We start from the raw sequence: 12,406 nt of genomic DNA, 5'->3' as shown, positions 1-12,406 counted from the left end.
TCAGCCTGTTCTCATCATCTTAAGAGAAAGCAAGGCACAACACAAAGAACTGTTAAAAAGAATTACTCTCTGTAGAGACACAAAAGATGATGCCAGACAGGGTCATTTCTGTTTGGAATCTGCTTCCCCAGCACCATCTCTATTCAGACGCCAGCACTGAGCAGATATGCTCAAATACTGGTTTTCCTTCAAATCCATCTCATCCTATTAAAACTGAAATTAAAGAAATTAAAACTGAAATTAGAGAAAATGTGAATCAAAGACCATTCTGCAGAAACTCTAGGTTCAGAGCTCAATGTGAATCACTACAATTTCAGAAGGCACGGATCTGAAAATGAAAGGAGCTGTAGAGATCAGCTCGTCCAATCCTCTCAGTCTTACAGATGAGGAAACCATCACCTGAGAGTTTGATAGATTTGTCCAGAGCTGTGCTGTCCAATACCACGCCACAGGTGACTATTTAAGCTGAGTTAAAATTAAATAAAATGAAAAATTCAGTGCCTCACTTAGCCACATTTCAAATGCTCAATAACTACATGTGGCTAGTAGCTACCGTATTTGGCAGTGCAGACTTAGATTAGCACAATGCAAAGGGCTACTGGACAGCGCCGGCCCAGGGTCACCCTCTCTGGAATAAGTCGGGTCTCCTGATCTGCATTCTCCTCCACTTCTTCCAGATCATACTAAAGATGACCAACTTTGCAGAAACATTTTAGATAGCCTGTCTTCATCCTTTCTTATCAACCTCTCCTAAGTTTTTCCCATTTAAAAAAGAGAAGCAAGCTTAATACTGTTACTGGAAACCGTCTAATAAAATGTATATATTCATCATCCAAAAGTCTTTGAACGTAATAGAGAGGAAAGAATATAAAAGTGTGAAGTTAAAGTATCTGTTATCGAGTTCCCACTCAGTCACTTATTAGTTCCAGGCCCTGGACAAGTCAACTTAAATTTCACCAAGCTTTAATTACCTCATGTACAGAACGGGAACACTACTATTTGTCTGCCTCCATCACAGGGTGGGCCGTGAGGATGACATGGGTTGATGTGTGTAAAAGTGTATGTGGGGACTTCCCTAGTGGCACAGTGGTTAAGAGTCTGCCTGCCAATGCAGGGGACACGGGTTCAAGCCCTGGTCCGGGAAGATCCCACATGCCGCCGAGCAACTAAGCACGTGCACCACAACTACCAAGCCTGCATTCTAGAGCCCGCAAGCCACAACTACTGAAGCCCATGCACCGCAACGAAGAGTAGCCCCCGCTCGCCACAACTGGAGAAAGCGTGTGCACAGCAACGAAAACCCAACACAGCCATAAATAAATAAATAAATAACTATTTTTTTTTAAAGTGCATGTGGAGTGTGAGTCCTGCAAGCCTGGTTATGTGATAACTGTAAAACATTTGATAAATGTTGTCTAATTTTGTAAAAGGCCTTATACAAACACCATGCATTTTGTTACAGACAATCGCACTTTTGATGGATGATGAAAACCTGGTAATATGGATAAAAAGCAACAATTGAAAGTAAAAAGCAAGAAGAAGAAAAAAAAGCAAAGCTCAACTGAGGATCCACACAAACAGCATTATCCTCCTCAAACACAATGGGACTATCATGAATACTAGTAATCAGAGGCTTTAACAGCTGCAAGAGACTCTAATGACCATCCAGGCCAATCCCCTCCCTATGCACACAGGGAAATTAGGGCTCAACGACAAGCTTATTTCTCCATTCAACTAGTTAACAACACAGCGAAGTCTACAACACAGGTCTTCCGACTTCTAGCCTCACGCTCGTGCCCCACTCCACCGTCCCACCGCCCCTCGTGTGAATTGTTCCCTCGGCATCTTTCTTCCCCAGCACTTTCCTCGTGTCTTAGCATCCACATCACTAATGATACAGCTATTTTATACAGCATTTTGTTGCAGCTGAAAATGATTTACTCGTTCATACACTCATTCAACAAACATGCATTGTGACCGTTAGCCCTGTGCTAAGCTCTGAGGTCCCCACCCTCTGGGAATTTAACAGTCCAGTGGGAGAGACAGGAAAATGAATGGTTTCATGACCATGTGGTAAGTGCAGCGTTAGGGGCATGCACAGTGGACCATGAGGGCCCCAAGAAGAGGGTCTTATGCAACCTGGGGGCAGGATGACTTGCAGTCAGAATCATCTGAGCTGCAAGGCTAGAGAAACTAAGGCAGGGAATGAACTTCATAAATACAAATCTATGGGAATTCCCTGGCGGTCCAGTGGTTAGGACTCAGCACTTTCACTGTCGGGGCCCAGGTTCCATCCCTGGTCAGGGAACTAGGAACCCGAAAAACGCAAAGCTTGGCCAAATTTTTTAAAAAAACACAAATCTACTTGATATTCCCTTTTATTCTTTTTCTCTCTTTTTTTTTTTTTGGTGGTTTTAAATGAACCAAATACCAAATAGAGCACAATCATCAATTCAAGAATCATTAATTATTTGGGTTTTTTGTAAATATAATAAGCAGATTCAAGGTTTTAAGAATAAGTAAAGAATCTCACCCTCCAACCAGGAAAAACAAGGGGGTTGAGAAAAGATTATGCCAACTCAAAATACTTTCTACAAATTTAGAGTAGTTCCCTTTTTGAGAACTTATCTAGTGGCTAAACCTAATTCAATATAAGGTGAAATGTCAGAGAAAATGAAATGGAAACTAACCCCCCCACCCAAAAAAAATTAAAGATGACTGCCAGCAGGAGGTCATGCTGAGAGCAAAAACAGGTCTACAAGAAACCGGAAAGGGAGCTCTCAAACTGACAGATCAGAAAAGGAAATAAAAGGTCAATCTCTGGGTCACCGTGCACTTGGTCTTCCCTAGGTGACAAAGGTTGCATGCCCTTTTGTGCCTGACACCGCCCACCTCTGGCCAGAATGTAAAGCAAGGCCCACCCAACACCTAGGCCCGCTTGGACCTCTGCTGCCCTCCTGTGACTGGAAAGAAACTTGGTTTTATCACAAAGGTATCTGTGGTTTCTTCCCCCAAACTCAGCTTCTCTTGGGCTTTGTAGTACCTTCTCTCAGCAATGAAATGTACACGCCACTGGGTGGCAGTAGCGCCTAAGAAATAACATTTAGATCCCCTTCCAGAGGTAACTTTCTATATTACTACAGTACTTTACTGATGAATTCAAAAAGCCAACTGGCGACTGCTTGTTTGTAAATAGTACTGTTTGTCAGTTATGTTCTGCCCAGCCCTGTAGCGCCCTCGCTCCAGCCGGGATTAAACTCTACGAATTTTTAAAGACCTGTGGGAAAACAGCCTCCACCATAAAAACAAAGCAACACTAACAAGGTTTCAGCACAACCTGGTGGCAAACAATCGCCCTCAGGCTAAGCATACTTCCAAGCTCAGGTCTGCCCCTTGTGGAAGCCCTGTTCACTTCTCCCTCTGATCCAGGGCCCAGTCATCAGGAACTTTCCTTCCCAAGCTGTGACCCAATGTAGCTAAGTCCCTCTTTTCTTCATTTCCCTTCAGAACACCTGAGATAGGCTGACATTTTCTGAAAAGAATTTCACAAGGAGACATGGAAAAACAAAACAGGAAATATTTACAGATAGTATGTAAATCTTTAAATATTCAAACCTACTGAACTTCTATATAATGCATTCATTCAAAATAGATTACTGCCACCTAAGTGCCAAACACTGATCATCACTTTAGGTGTGCATGGATTCTCCCACCTCAGAAGCTCACTAGGAGCATTTTTCACTTTTGCATTTTCATTTTTTTTTTTAATAAATTTTAGTTTTGACTGCGTTAGGTCTTTGCTGCGCACAGGCTTTCTTTAATTGCGGCAAGCAGGGGCTACTCTTCGTTGCAGTGCGTGGGCTTCTCGTTGCAGTGCGTGGGCTTCTCGTTGCGGTGGCTTCTCTTGTTGCAGAGCACCAGCTCTAGGCGCAAGGGCTTCAGTAGCTGTGGCTCACGGGCTCTAGAGCACAGGTTCAGTACTTGTGGCGCACGGGCTTAGTTGCTCCGCGGTATGTGGGATCTTCCCAGACCAGGGCTCGAACCCATGTCCCCTGCCTTGGCAGGCAGATTCTTAACCACTGAGCCACCAGGGAAGTCCTGCATTTTCTTTTTTTTTTTGAATTTTATTTTATTGTTTTTATACAGTAGGTTCTTATTAGTTATCTATTTGCATTTTCATTTTTATGATAATCTAAAAAACATTATGTCTATTCTCTTTTTTTATTATTTTATTTATTTATTATTTTTGGCTATGTTGGGTCTTCATTACTACACATGAGCTTTCTCTAGTTGCGGCGAGCAGGGGCTACTCTTCGTTGCAGTGCGCGGGCTTCTCATTGTGGTGGCTTCTCTTGCTACGGAGCACGGGCTCTAGGCGTGCGGGCTTCTTCAGTAGTTGTGGTGCACGGTCTTCAGTAGTTGTGGCTCGCAGGCTCTAGAGTGCAGGCTCAGTAGTTGTGGTGCACGGGCTTAGCTGCTCCGTGGCATGTGGGATCTTCCCGGACCAGGGCTCAAACCAGTGTCCCCTGCATTGGCAGGCAGACTCTTAACCACTGCGCCACCAGGAAAACCCCTATGAGTCTATTCTTGACCACTGGCATAGCCACTTATACCAGTGCTGCCAACTGAACAGCTAACTTTTACCACAGGTTTCTCACGCTGCCATCTCTGGACATGTTTTCAGGAGGCCGCAAAAGTCTGAAGTTTGGAAAAGGCTGTGTTAACAGATGTAGGTTTTACAATAGTCCTAGCTGAACAAAACTGCTATGAAGACGGTCAAGTCTTACAGCAGAGGGAAGGAATGGGGACTGCAGGGATTCAAAGGAACTTCAGCTCAACCTACAATGCTTCATTTGTTCAAAACCTGTTCATTCCAGGTGGTGGATACACGGCGGTGTTTGTTATATTCTTCTCTGTACTTTTCTGTATTTTTTAAATTGTCATACAAGCAAAGAAAGTTAAGTAATAAAGGAAAGGACGGTAATAAAAATAACTGTGGTAACTTTTTTTTTTTTTTGATGTGGACCATTTTTAAAGTCTTTACTGGATTTGTTACAATATTGTTTCTGTTTTACGTTTTGGTTCTTTGGCTGCGAGGCATGTGGGATCCTAGCTCCCTGACCAGGGATCGAACCAGCACCCCCTGCAGTGGAAGGCAAAGCCCTAACCACTGGACTGCCAGGGAAGTCCCTGTGGTAACTTTTTAAACACATTTCTTTAACTCTGCAATTGTCAAATACTTTATAATAAGCAACTTTAAGCAAAAATAGATATTAAAAAATTTTTTTGACATCAGACTGGATTATTAGACTTAAAAGATTTCCAGCAAGGTTCTTTGAACCTCAGTTTCTCATCTGTAAGTGGAATTACCAAGCCTATCTTCATAAGGTTGTTTCGAAAATAAAATAAGACTTAAAGCCTGGCCCACGCGAGCACTCACTATCTGTTAACTTCCTTACTTCTCCTGGAATAAATTTCTTTAACTCAGTGCCATTTTCTTTTGATATGCTTTTTCATAGTAGCTGCTGGTTTTAAATGTCACCCCCAAATTCACACCAGAGCAGTAAGCTACAGATGTTTATTCTTTTTATACCCAACTCTCAACATACTTGTCAAATATGGAGAATATTCAATCTGTTTTGTTCTACCTTCTGAGTTGATATAAATATTGAAAACTCACTCGAAAACCATTTTAAAAGTGTTTTAGCACACTGCACATAGAACTAAGTTAGAAGCACAGAAAAAGGGCAAATAAATGTATATTTGAAAATTGAGGGCAGGACAGTACAGTATATGTCAAACTGTGATCATTTCACAAATGATCTCTGAAAAAACCCCTGGGGAGTCCCACACAGAAGGATTTCACTACGAATATACTCTCTATAGAATGATTTAACACTGCACTCTGGGATTGGAAGATTGTGCTATACCTTGGGCCCATAATTCCCAGCTGAACAGGTGGCCCTAGATCGTTAATAGGGTCTGCAGTACGCAGTTTCTGCTGAGCTTGCTTTTTTGTCTCTGTTTTTGTCATGATTTTGAAATACTAGCCTCTCTGCTGCACAGTCCTCCTCCAATCACGACAGCCCTAGGAAATTATTTTTCATGATTTGATATCTCCCTGATCCTAGAGAACAAACATCCTTGAACTGCTTGCTCTGTCCCCTTGTTAAAGCATACAACGTGACTCATCTAGAAAAAGTAACTAGAAATTTAGAGTAGAGCAATCAGAAGACTTATGACCTTTCCAGCAAGGTTACTATCAGAGCCCAAGGGTTACTCAGGATGTTCGCAGGTCAATGCCGGTGGGTGAATTTTCTAGCTGTACTCAAGAAGCTGTCATTGGTCAGGCGCCCTGTATGCGGCCTCTGCTCCCAGACGGCACGGAGGCCCAGTTCTCCGGACCGCCACAGCACTTTGTTCAGCTCTTTCGTGTGGCTCTAACTGCTGTGTTTACATGCCCTTTTCCCCTTCTAGACTGTTCACTGCTTGAAGGCAGCCACATTTTACTTTTCTTTGTGTTCCCAGGATCAAGGCATTGACTAGCACATGGGGGAACAACTCAAGTCCTGATTGGGTCTCCAAAAAGTTCAACTGTATTAAGATAGTAGAAAGAAGTGGTTCACAACCTCTTTCACTGATATAAACCACCTCTGTCAACTTACCACTGCCAAAAATGAAACCTTACCTGAACTAACAGTACTGTTTTTGAGACAATATCTATGGAAAGGATTTATGTAATATATTAAGTAACTGCTAGAAACTGAAGTAAAGTCCTTGTCACATTATTGCATTCACTTTGTCCATGATTGCTCTAACTGTTATGTTAGATTTCTGATTAGTACAAAAACGATAGCTTTCCAAGTTGTGATAGAAGGAGGTTGGCCCTGGGATATCCTTCCCCCAAAGAGGGTCAGTTTCCTAAGGTTCTTGTTTCTCTACCCCAGTAATAGCAACATTTAATTTTGTAGGAGAAAGGCAAAGAATAGAGTGCATTAATTCATCAGTGAGCAACACGGGATACTGAAAGAGCACTAGGCCAAGAGCACCATTGGACTAAAGCACTACACTGCTTCCACTTAGCTATGTGGCCAGGGAAAGCTACTGGATTGTTCTGGACCTCTGTTTTCTCATATATAAAGTAAGTTTTAAGATAGAGTCAAGGGACTTCCCTGGGGGTCCAGTGGGTAAGACTCCGCACTTCCAAGGCAGGGAACATGGGTTCCATCCTTGGTCAGGGAACTCCCATGCCGTGCAGCACAGCCAAAAAAAAATATATAAATATATATATATAGATACACACACACACACATACATAGAGAGAGACAAAGACAGAGAGAGAGAGAGAGAGAGAGAGAGAGAGAGAGAGAGAGAGAGAGAGAGAGAGAGAGAGAGAGAGAGAGAGAGTCAAGTACTTCTCAGAGCTTTTAGGATTCTGCTTAGGAGGGAAGGATGGAGGGGAGAGCATACCACACAAGGACAGCCCAAGCAAAGAGGGCTTTTCAACTTCTGTCAATCAGAACAACTCGGCTCCACTGCTGAGATTCTATGAGTTTACTTTAAAAAAAAAGAGCTCTATTACTAAAAAAAGAAAACTGGCAAATGACCACATGGCATCTCATCCTATATGTTAAAGTGTTCTCCCAAGCTAATCCAATTTTCCCATTAATTTTTTTTTTTTTTTTTTTGTGGTACGCAGGCCTCTCACTGCTGTGGCCTCTCCCATTGCGGAGCACAGGCTCCGGACGCGCAGGCTCAGCGGCCATGGCTCACGGGCCCAGCTGCTCCGCAGCATGTGGGATCTTCCCGGACCGGGGCACGAACCCGTGTCCCCTGCATCGGCAGACGGACTCTCAACCACTGCGCCACCAGGGAAGCCCTCCCATTAATTTTTAACGTAGCACGTATATAAGCAAGCAGCCATCGTCAGTCATTCGGCATATGCTGGATGTCTATCAGGTGTAAGCACTATACTAGGTACTATGGGGACAATGGCCCAGCATTTGAACTCATCTGAGATCAAAATCAGAAAAAAAGATTATAGAGCAAATCTAAAAGCAAAACCTACAATTTATGTCTCTTCCAAGATCTCAGAGTTATTTTCATGGAGTTATTGGTGCAGAAATTAATGTATTAGCTACAAGCAAACTCTCATTTTCTGTTATCTTAATGCTTTGCAGAACAGTGAGAAGAGAAGGCAACGACCAAGAGCAGCAGCACTGATGAATCACAAGGATATTAACACATACTTTGCAGACCAATATGGAAAACTCTGCAAACATCTTATCAACAGAATGGGAACTCTGACAACCATGATCAAAACCAGCCCCTCCGATTTCTGTTTCTAAAACCAACACTATGTGACAAGCATTAAGATCATCACTTACATTCTTCCAGTCTCCTACGCCTCAATTAAGTAAATGGGAATGATTCAGCCAACGAAGTTCATGACAACAAGGTGCAGGATGGTGCTGGCAAAGAGAAAATCAGCAAAGGCTCGCTCCGGGGAGATGCCTTGGAAATCCGCTTTGTTTTGTGGGTTGATCTGTATTCTCAGACAAACTGTACAAGAAGAAAAACACAAAAGTGAATATCAAGAAGTATGAAACAAGTATGACTAATGCACACACACATACCCTCTGACCCAACAATTCTGTTCCAGCAGAAATGACACATAAGTCCATCAAAAGGCACGTACAGGAATGATACCCATGGTGGCCCCCAACTGGAAGCAATCTAATGTCTATCAACAGTAAAATGGGGAGAATTCCCTGGTGGTCCAGTCATTAGGACTCAGTGCTTTCACTGACGGGGGCCCGGGTTCAATCCCTGGTTGGGGAACTGAGATCCCACAAGCCAAAAAAAAAACACAACAGTAAAATGGGTAAATTATAGCATATGCATACAATAGAATACCATATAGCAATGAAAAAGAACTTCACAACATGGATGAATTCAGCAAATATCACGATGAGCAACACAATCCAGACGCCAAAAAATACATGCTTTATGATTCTACTTATATAAAGCTTAAAATTGGCCAAAACCAATCTACAGTAATACAAATCAGGACAGTGGTTTTTTATCGTTCACAGGAGACGACTTGGAAGGCAGGAAGAGAGGCCTCTAGGGTACTGATAATGTTCTATATCCTAATCTGGTGGTGGCTAAAAGGGTGAATTTAAAAGTTCATCAAGTTGTACACAAATTTTATGCTGTTAATTGTTTAAGGGAACAATACAACTTCTCAGAGTTAGGCTAAAAAACAAAGGCTTACTGAGAAAAAAAAGATATTGATATAAAACCAAAAAATCTTTAGAACTCTCTTATCTCCTGAATTAAGTTTATAATTATACCTAGATCAGGATGTAGTTGAGGCAGTAACAAAGGGGCTAGGCTGAATGACCAAAAGTTATAAAATTGTGAATTATTTCCAACAGAATGTGTATATTAGACAGCAGAGGTGCTTATCCATGAGGACCTCACAATTGTAGATAATCTTTGATCTCGAAGTTCTAGAAGCTGCTTGTCTCAAAAAAGGCAAGAGATCTAAGTTACATGACTTTGACAGAGAACTCTCCACTGCCACACTCTGTACCCTTGAAGATTCCAACCTGACACCATAGCCACAGTCACCATTTGACATGAAAAGAAAGCTCTAGGAATACACTTTTCCAAAATATCTTTATACCTGTAACAAATGATTACACTACTTAACCCAAATTTGCTTCAGGCTAGCATCCATTCCATCACCAACCAAGAAAAGGCAACAGACTGAGATCTAACCCAAAGGTCAGAGAACTACCAGACTGGGCTTCCCGGGTGGCACAGTGGTTAAGAATCCGCCTGCCAATGCAGGGGACATGGGTTCAAGCCCCGGTCCAGGAAGATCCCACATGCCGTGGAGCAACTAAGCTCGTGCACCACAACTACTGAGCCTGTGCTCTAGAGCCCGCAAGCCACAACTACTGAGCCCGCATGCTACAACTACTGAAGCCCGTGCACCTAAAGCCCGTGCTCTGCAACAAGAGAAGCCACCGCAATGAGAAGCCCGCGCACCACAATGAAGAGTAGCCCCTGCTCACCACAACTAGAGAAAGCCCACACACAACAACGAAAAACCAATGTTGCCAAAAATAAATAAATAAATAAATAAATTTTTTTAAAAAGACTACTTCTCCAGAGTCCATCGCCATGGCAACAGAGTCTTCATTATGCTTAAACATGCAAACACTGTGGAAAAACCCCGGATCTTTTCAGGCACCTGAACCCTTCAAAATATGAAGGACACTGCTGAAGCAAGGGCGATCAGTTAAAATCCCACTGTGGTGAGTATAGCTTGGTTCACCCATTTGGGAGAGCAATGGCAACATCTATTATATTTTAAATGTCTTTTGAGTAAAGAATTTATCTTAGAGAACAAAGGCATTCTAACAGCATGTTCGTAAAGTTGAAAAAAAAAAAAGTGAAAACAGTCCAAATGACATCAAGGGGATACTTAAGTAAATTACACTACAGACATGCAATAAAATCCCATGTAATTATTCAAAAGAATGAGATTAATTTGCTAGACGTTGACAGTAAAGATGTCTAAGATATATTAAGTGAAAAAAAGCCAAAAATATTATTCCCTTTCAGATTTCTCTTAAACTGCATACACACACACACACACACACACACACACACACACACAAACTATTTTCTCATTTATTTTAGTTGGAATCTAGGAAAAAATCTGGAAAAAGAGATACCAAACACGATTAACAGGGGCTACTGGGGTGGAAGATGGGAGTAGAGTAGTGCTTCGAGAAATATGAGGGGACAAAAGGAAAGAGAAGCTCCCCATTAAGGTACACAAAGAAATGAATTGATGTGTTATCATTATCATAATCATAGTAACCCAAGTTGCTTCAATGACAACATAAGAATCAGAATCGCACAGAGATGCAAAGGACCCTGAAGGTCCTAAAGACCAACACCCCATCTAATGCACAAAATACCCAAGAGGTGGCGGATGTGGGCATGCCAGGGGAGGCTGCATGAATCAGCTGAGAATAGTTCCAAAGTATACTCACCATATCCAGAATCTGGTAAGTAATCCCCAGGTGCAGAATTACAAACCATCCAGAGCCTGTGTTACTGACAGAGGCAGCAAATCCCTCAGATGCAGGGATATGCCGCCTCTATCAGTAACACAGGCTCTGGACAGTTTGTAATTCTCAAAAAAGGCAAAGAACACCTGTTCAAAAAGCTCCTCCACAAAAGATCCTTCAGTCCTTCCTGAGCACTTCCAAAGATGGAAATGTACTACCTCTAAGGCAGCTTGCTCCATTTTAGCAGTTCTAATTTATCTCCTTAAATAGTCACTTAGTCAGCAAAATATTTACTGAGCATCTACTATGCGCCATGCACTGTCCCAGGTGCTAGGACTATGGCACAGAACAAGACAGACAAGAGTCTGGCTCCCAGGGAACTTACACTCTAATGGAGAGAAACATAATAAATGAGAAAACAACTAAACAAGGAAATATGAGGTAGTGATATGCGCTATGAAGCAAAGCAAGGTAATAAAAGAGTGACTGGGAAGCTATTTCTTATTTGGCGGTCACAGAAGGCTTCTCTAAGAAGGTGCTATTTAAGACCAAAATTTGAAAGACAGGAGCCACCCATGCAAAGATCTAGGGGCAGAGCATTCCAGATAGCAAGAACAATCTTGGTCGGACTGACCAGAATGTAGGGATCAAGGGCAAGAGGGAGATAAGGGCCAAATCAGTGGGGCTTTGTAAGCTTCAGTAAAGAGTCTGGATGTAGTTCTAAGTACAATGGAGCAATATTTCAAAGTTTTGAGCAGATGAGTAAAATAATCTGATCTAAAATTTTTAAGGATGGTAGAACTGCAATGCGGAGAATGGTCTGCAAAGTTCAAGAAGCCGAAGAGTCATGCAGGAGCCAAAGAGCTCAGGTAATGGTAGTCAAAAGGGACAGAAGTCAAGAGATACAGGCTGTATTTTGGGGAAGACAGGGCTTGCTGATGTAATGGATGTGGGAGATAAGAGAAATCAAGGAATCAAGAAAACCTAGGGAATTCCCTGCTAGCCCAGTGGTTAGGACTCTGAGCTTTCACTGCCGAGGGCCCAGGTTCAATTCAATCCCTGGTCAGGGAACTAGGATCCCACGGGCCGAGCAGCCAAAAAAAAAAAAAAAAAAAACCTTCTAAATTTGTGGTTTCAACAACTTAACCAAAGTTGACACCAGGTATTGACCAGCGAAGAGGCAGATGGCTAGGCCGGAAGGTTCAATCTGGAGTTGTGTATTAGACATCAAGTGAAGATGTCAAATAGGCAACTGGACTTACTAATTTGGAATTCAGGGAATAGGTCAAAACTGAAAATATAAATGTGGTAGT

The 12,406-nt window shown here is 42.3% G+C and overlaps 1 protein-coding gene across 2 annotated transcripts in view; it reads right to left on the bottom strand.

The window, feature by feature from the left end:
• Window positions 1–12,406, bottom strand: part of DAD1 (defender against cell death 1) — a 55,329-nt gene that overhangs the window by 37,327 nt on the left and 5,596 nt on the right. For both annotated transcript variants that reach the window (XM_019948561.2, XM_019948560.3), the window contains exon 2: window positions 8,388–8,562. In XM_019948561.2, coding sequence (XP_019804120.1) covers window positions 8,432–8,562 — 131 coding nt within the window. In that variant the 3' untranslated portion in view covers window positions 8,388–8,431. The remainder of the gene's footprint in view (window positions 1–8,387; window positions 8,563–12,406) is intronic.

Source organism: Tursiops truncatus, chromosome 2, assembly GCF_011762595.2.
Source record: "Tursiops truncatus isolate mTurTru1 chromosome 2, mTurTru1.mat.Y, whole genome shotgun sequence".
NCBI classification, from domain to species: Eukaryota; Metazoa; Chordata; class Mammalia; order Artiodactyla; family Delphinidae; genus Tursiops; species Tursiops truncatus.
The sequence above is the reverse complement of the archived record's forward strand: the minus strand, read 5'-3'. Positions and strand labels throughout refer to the sequence as shown.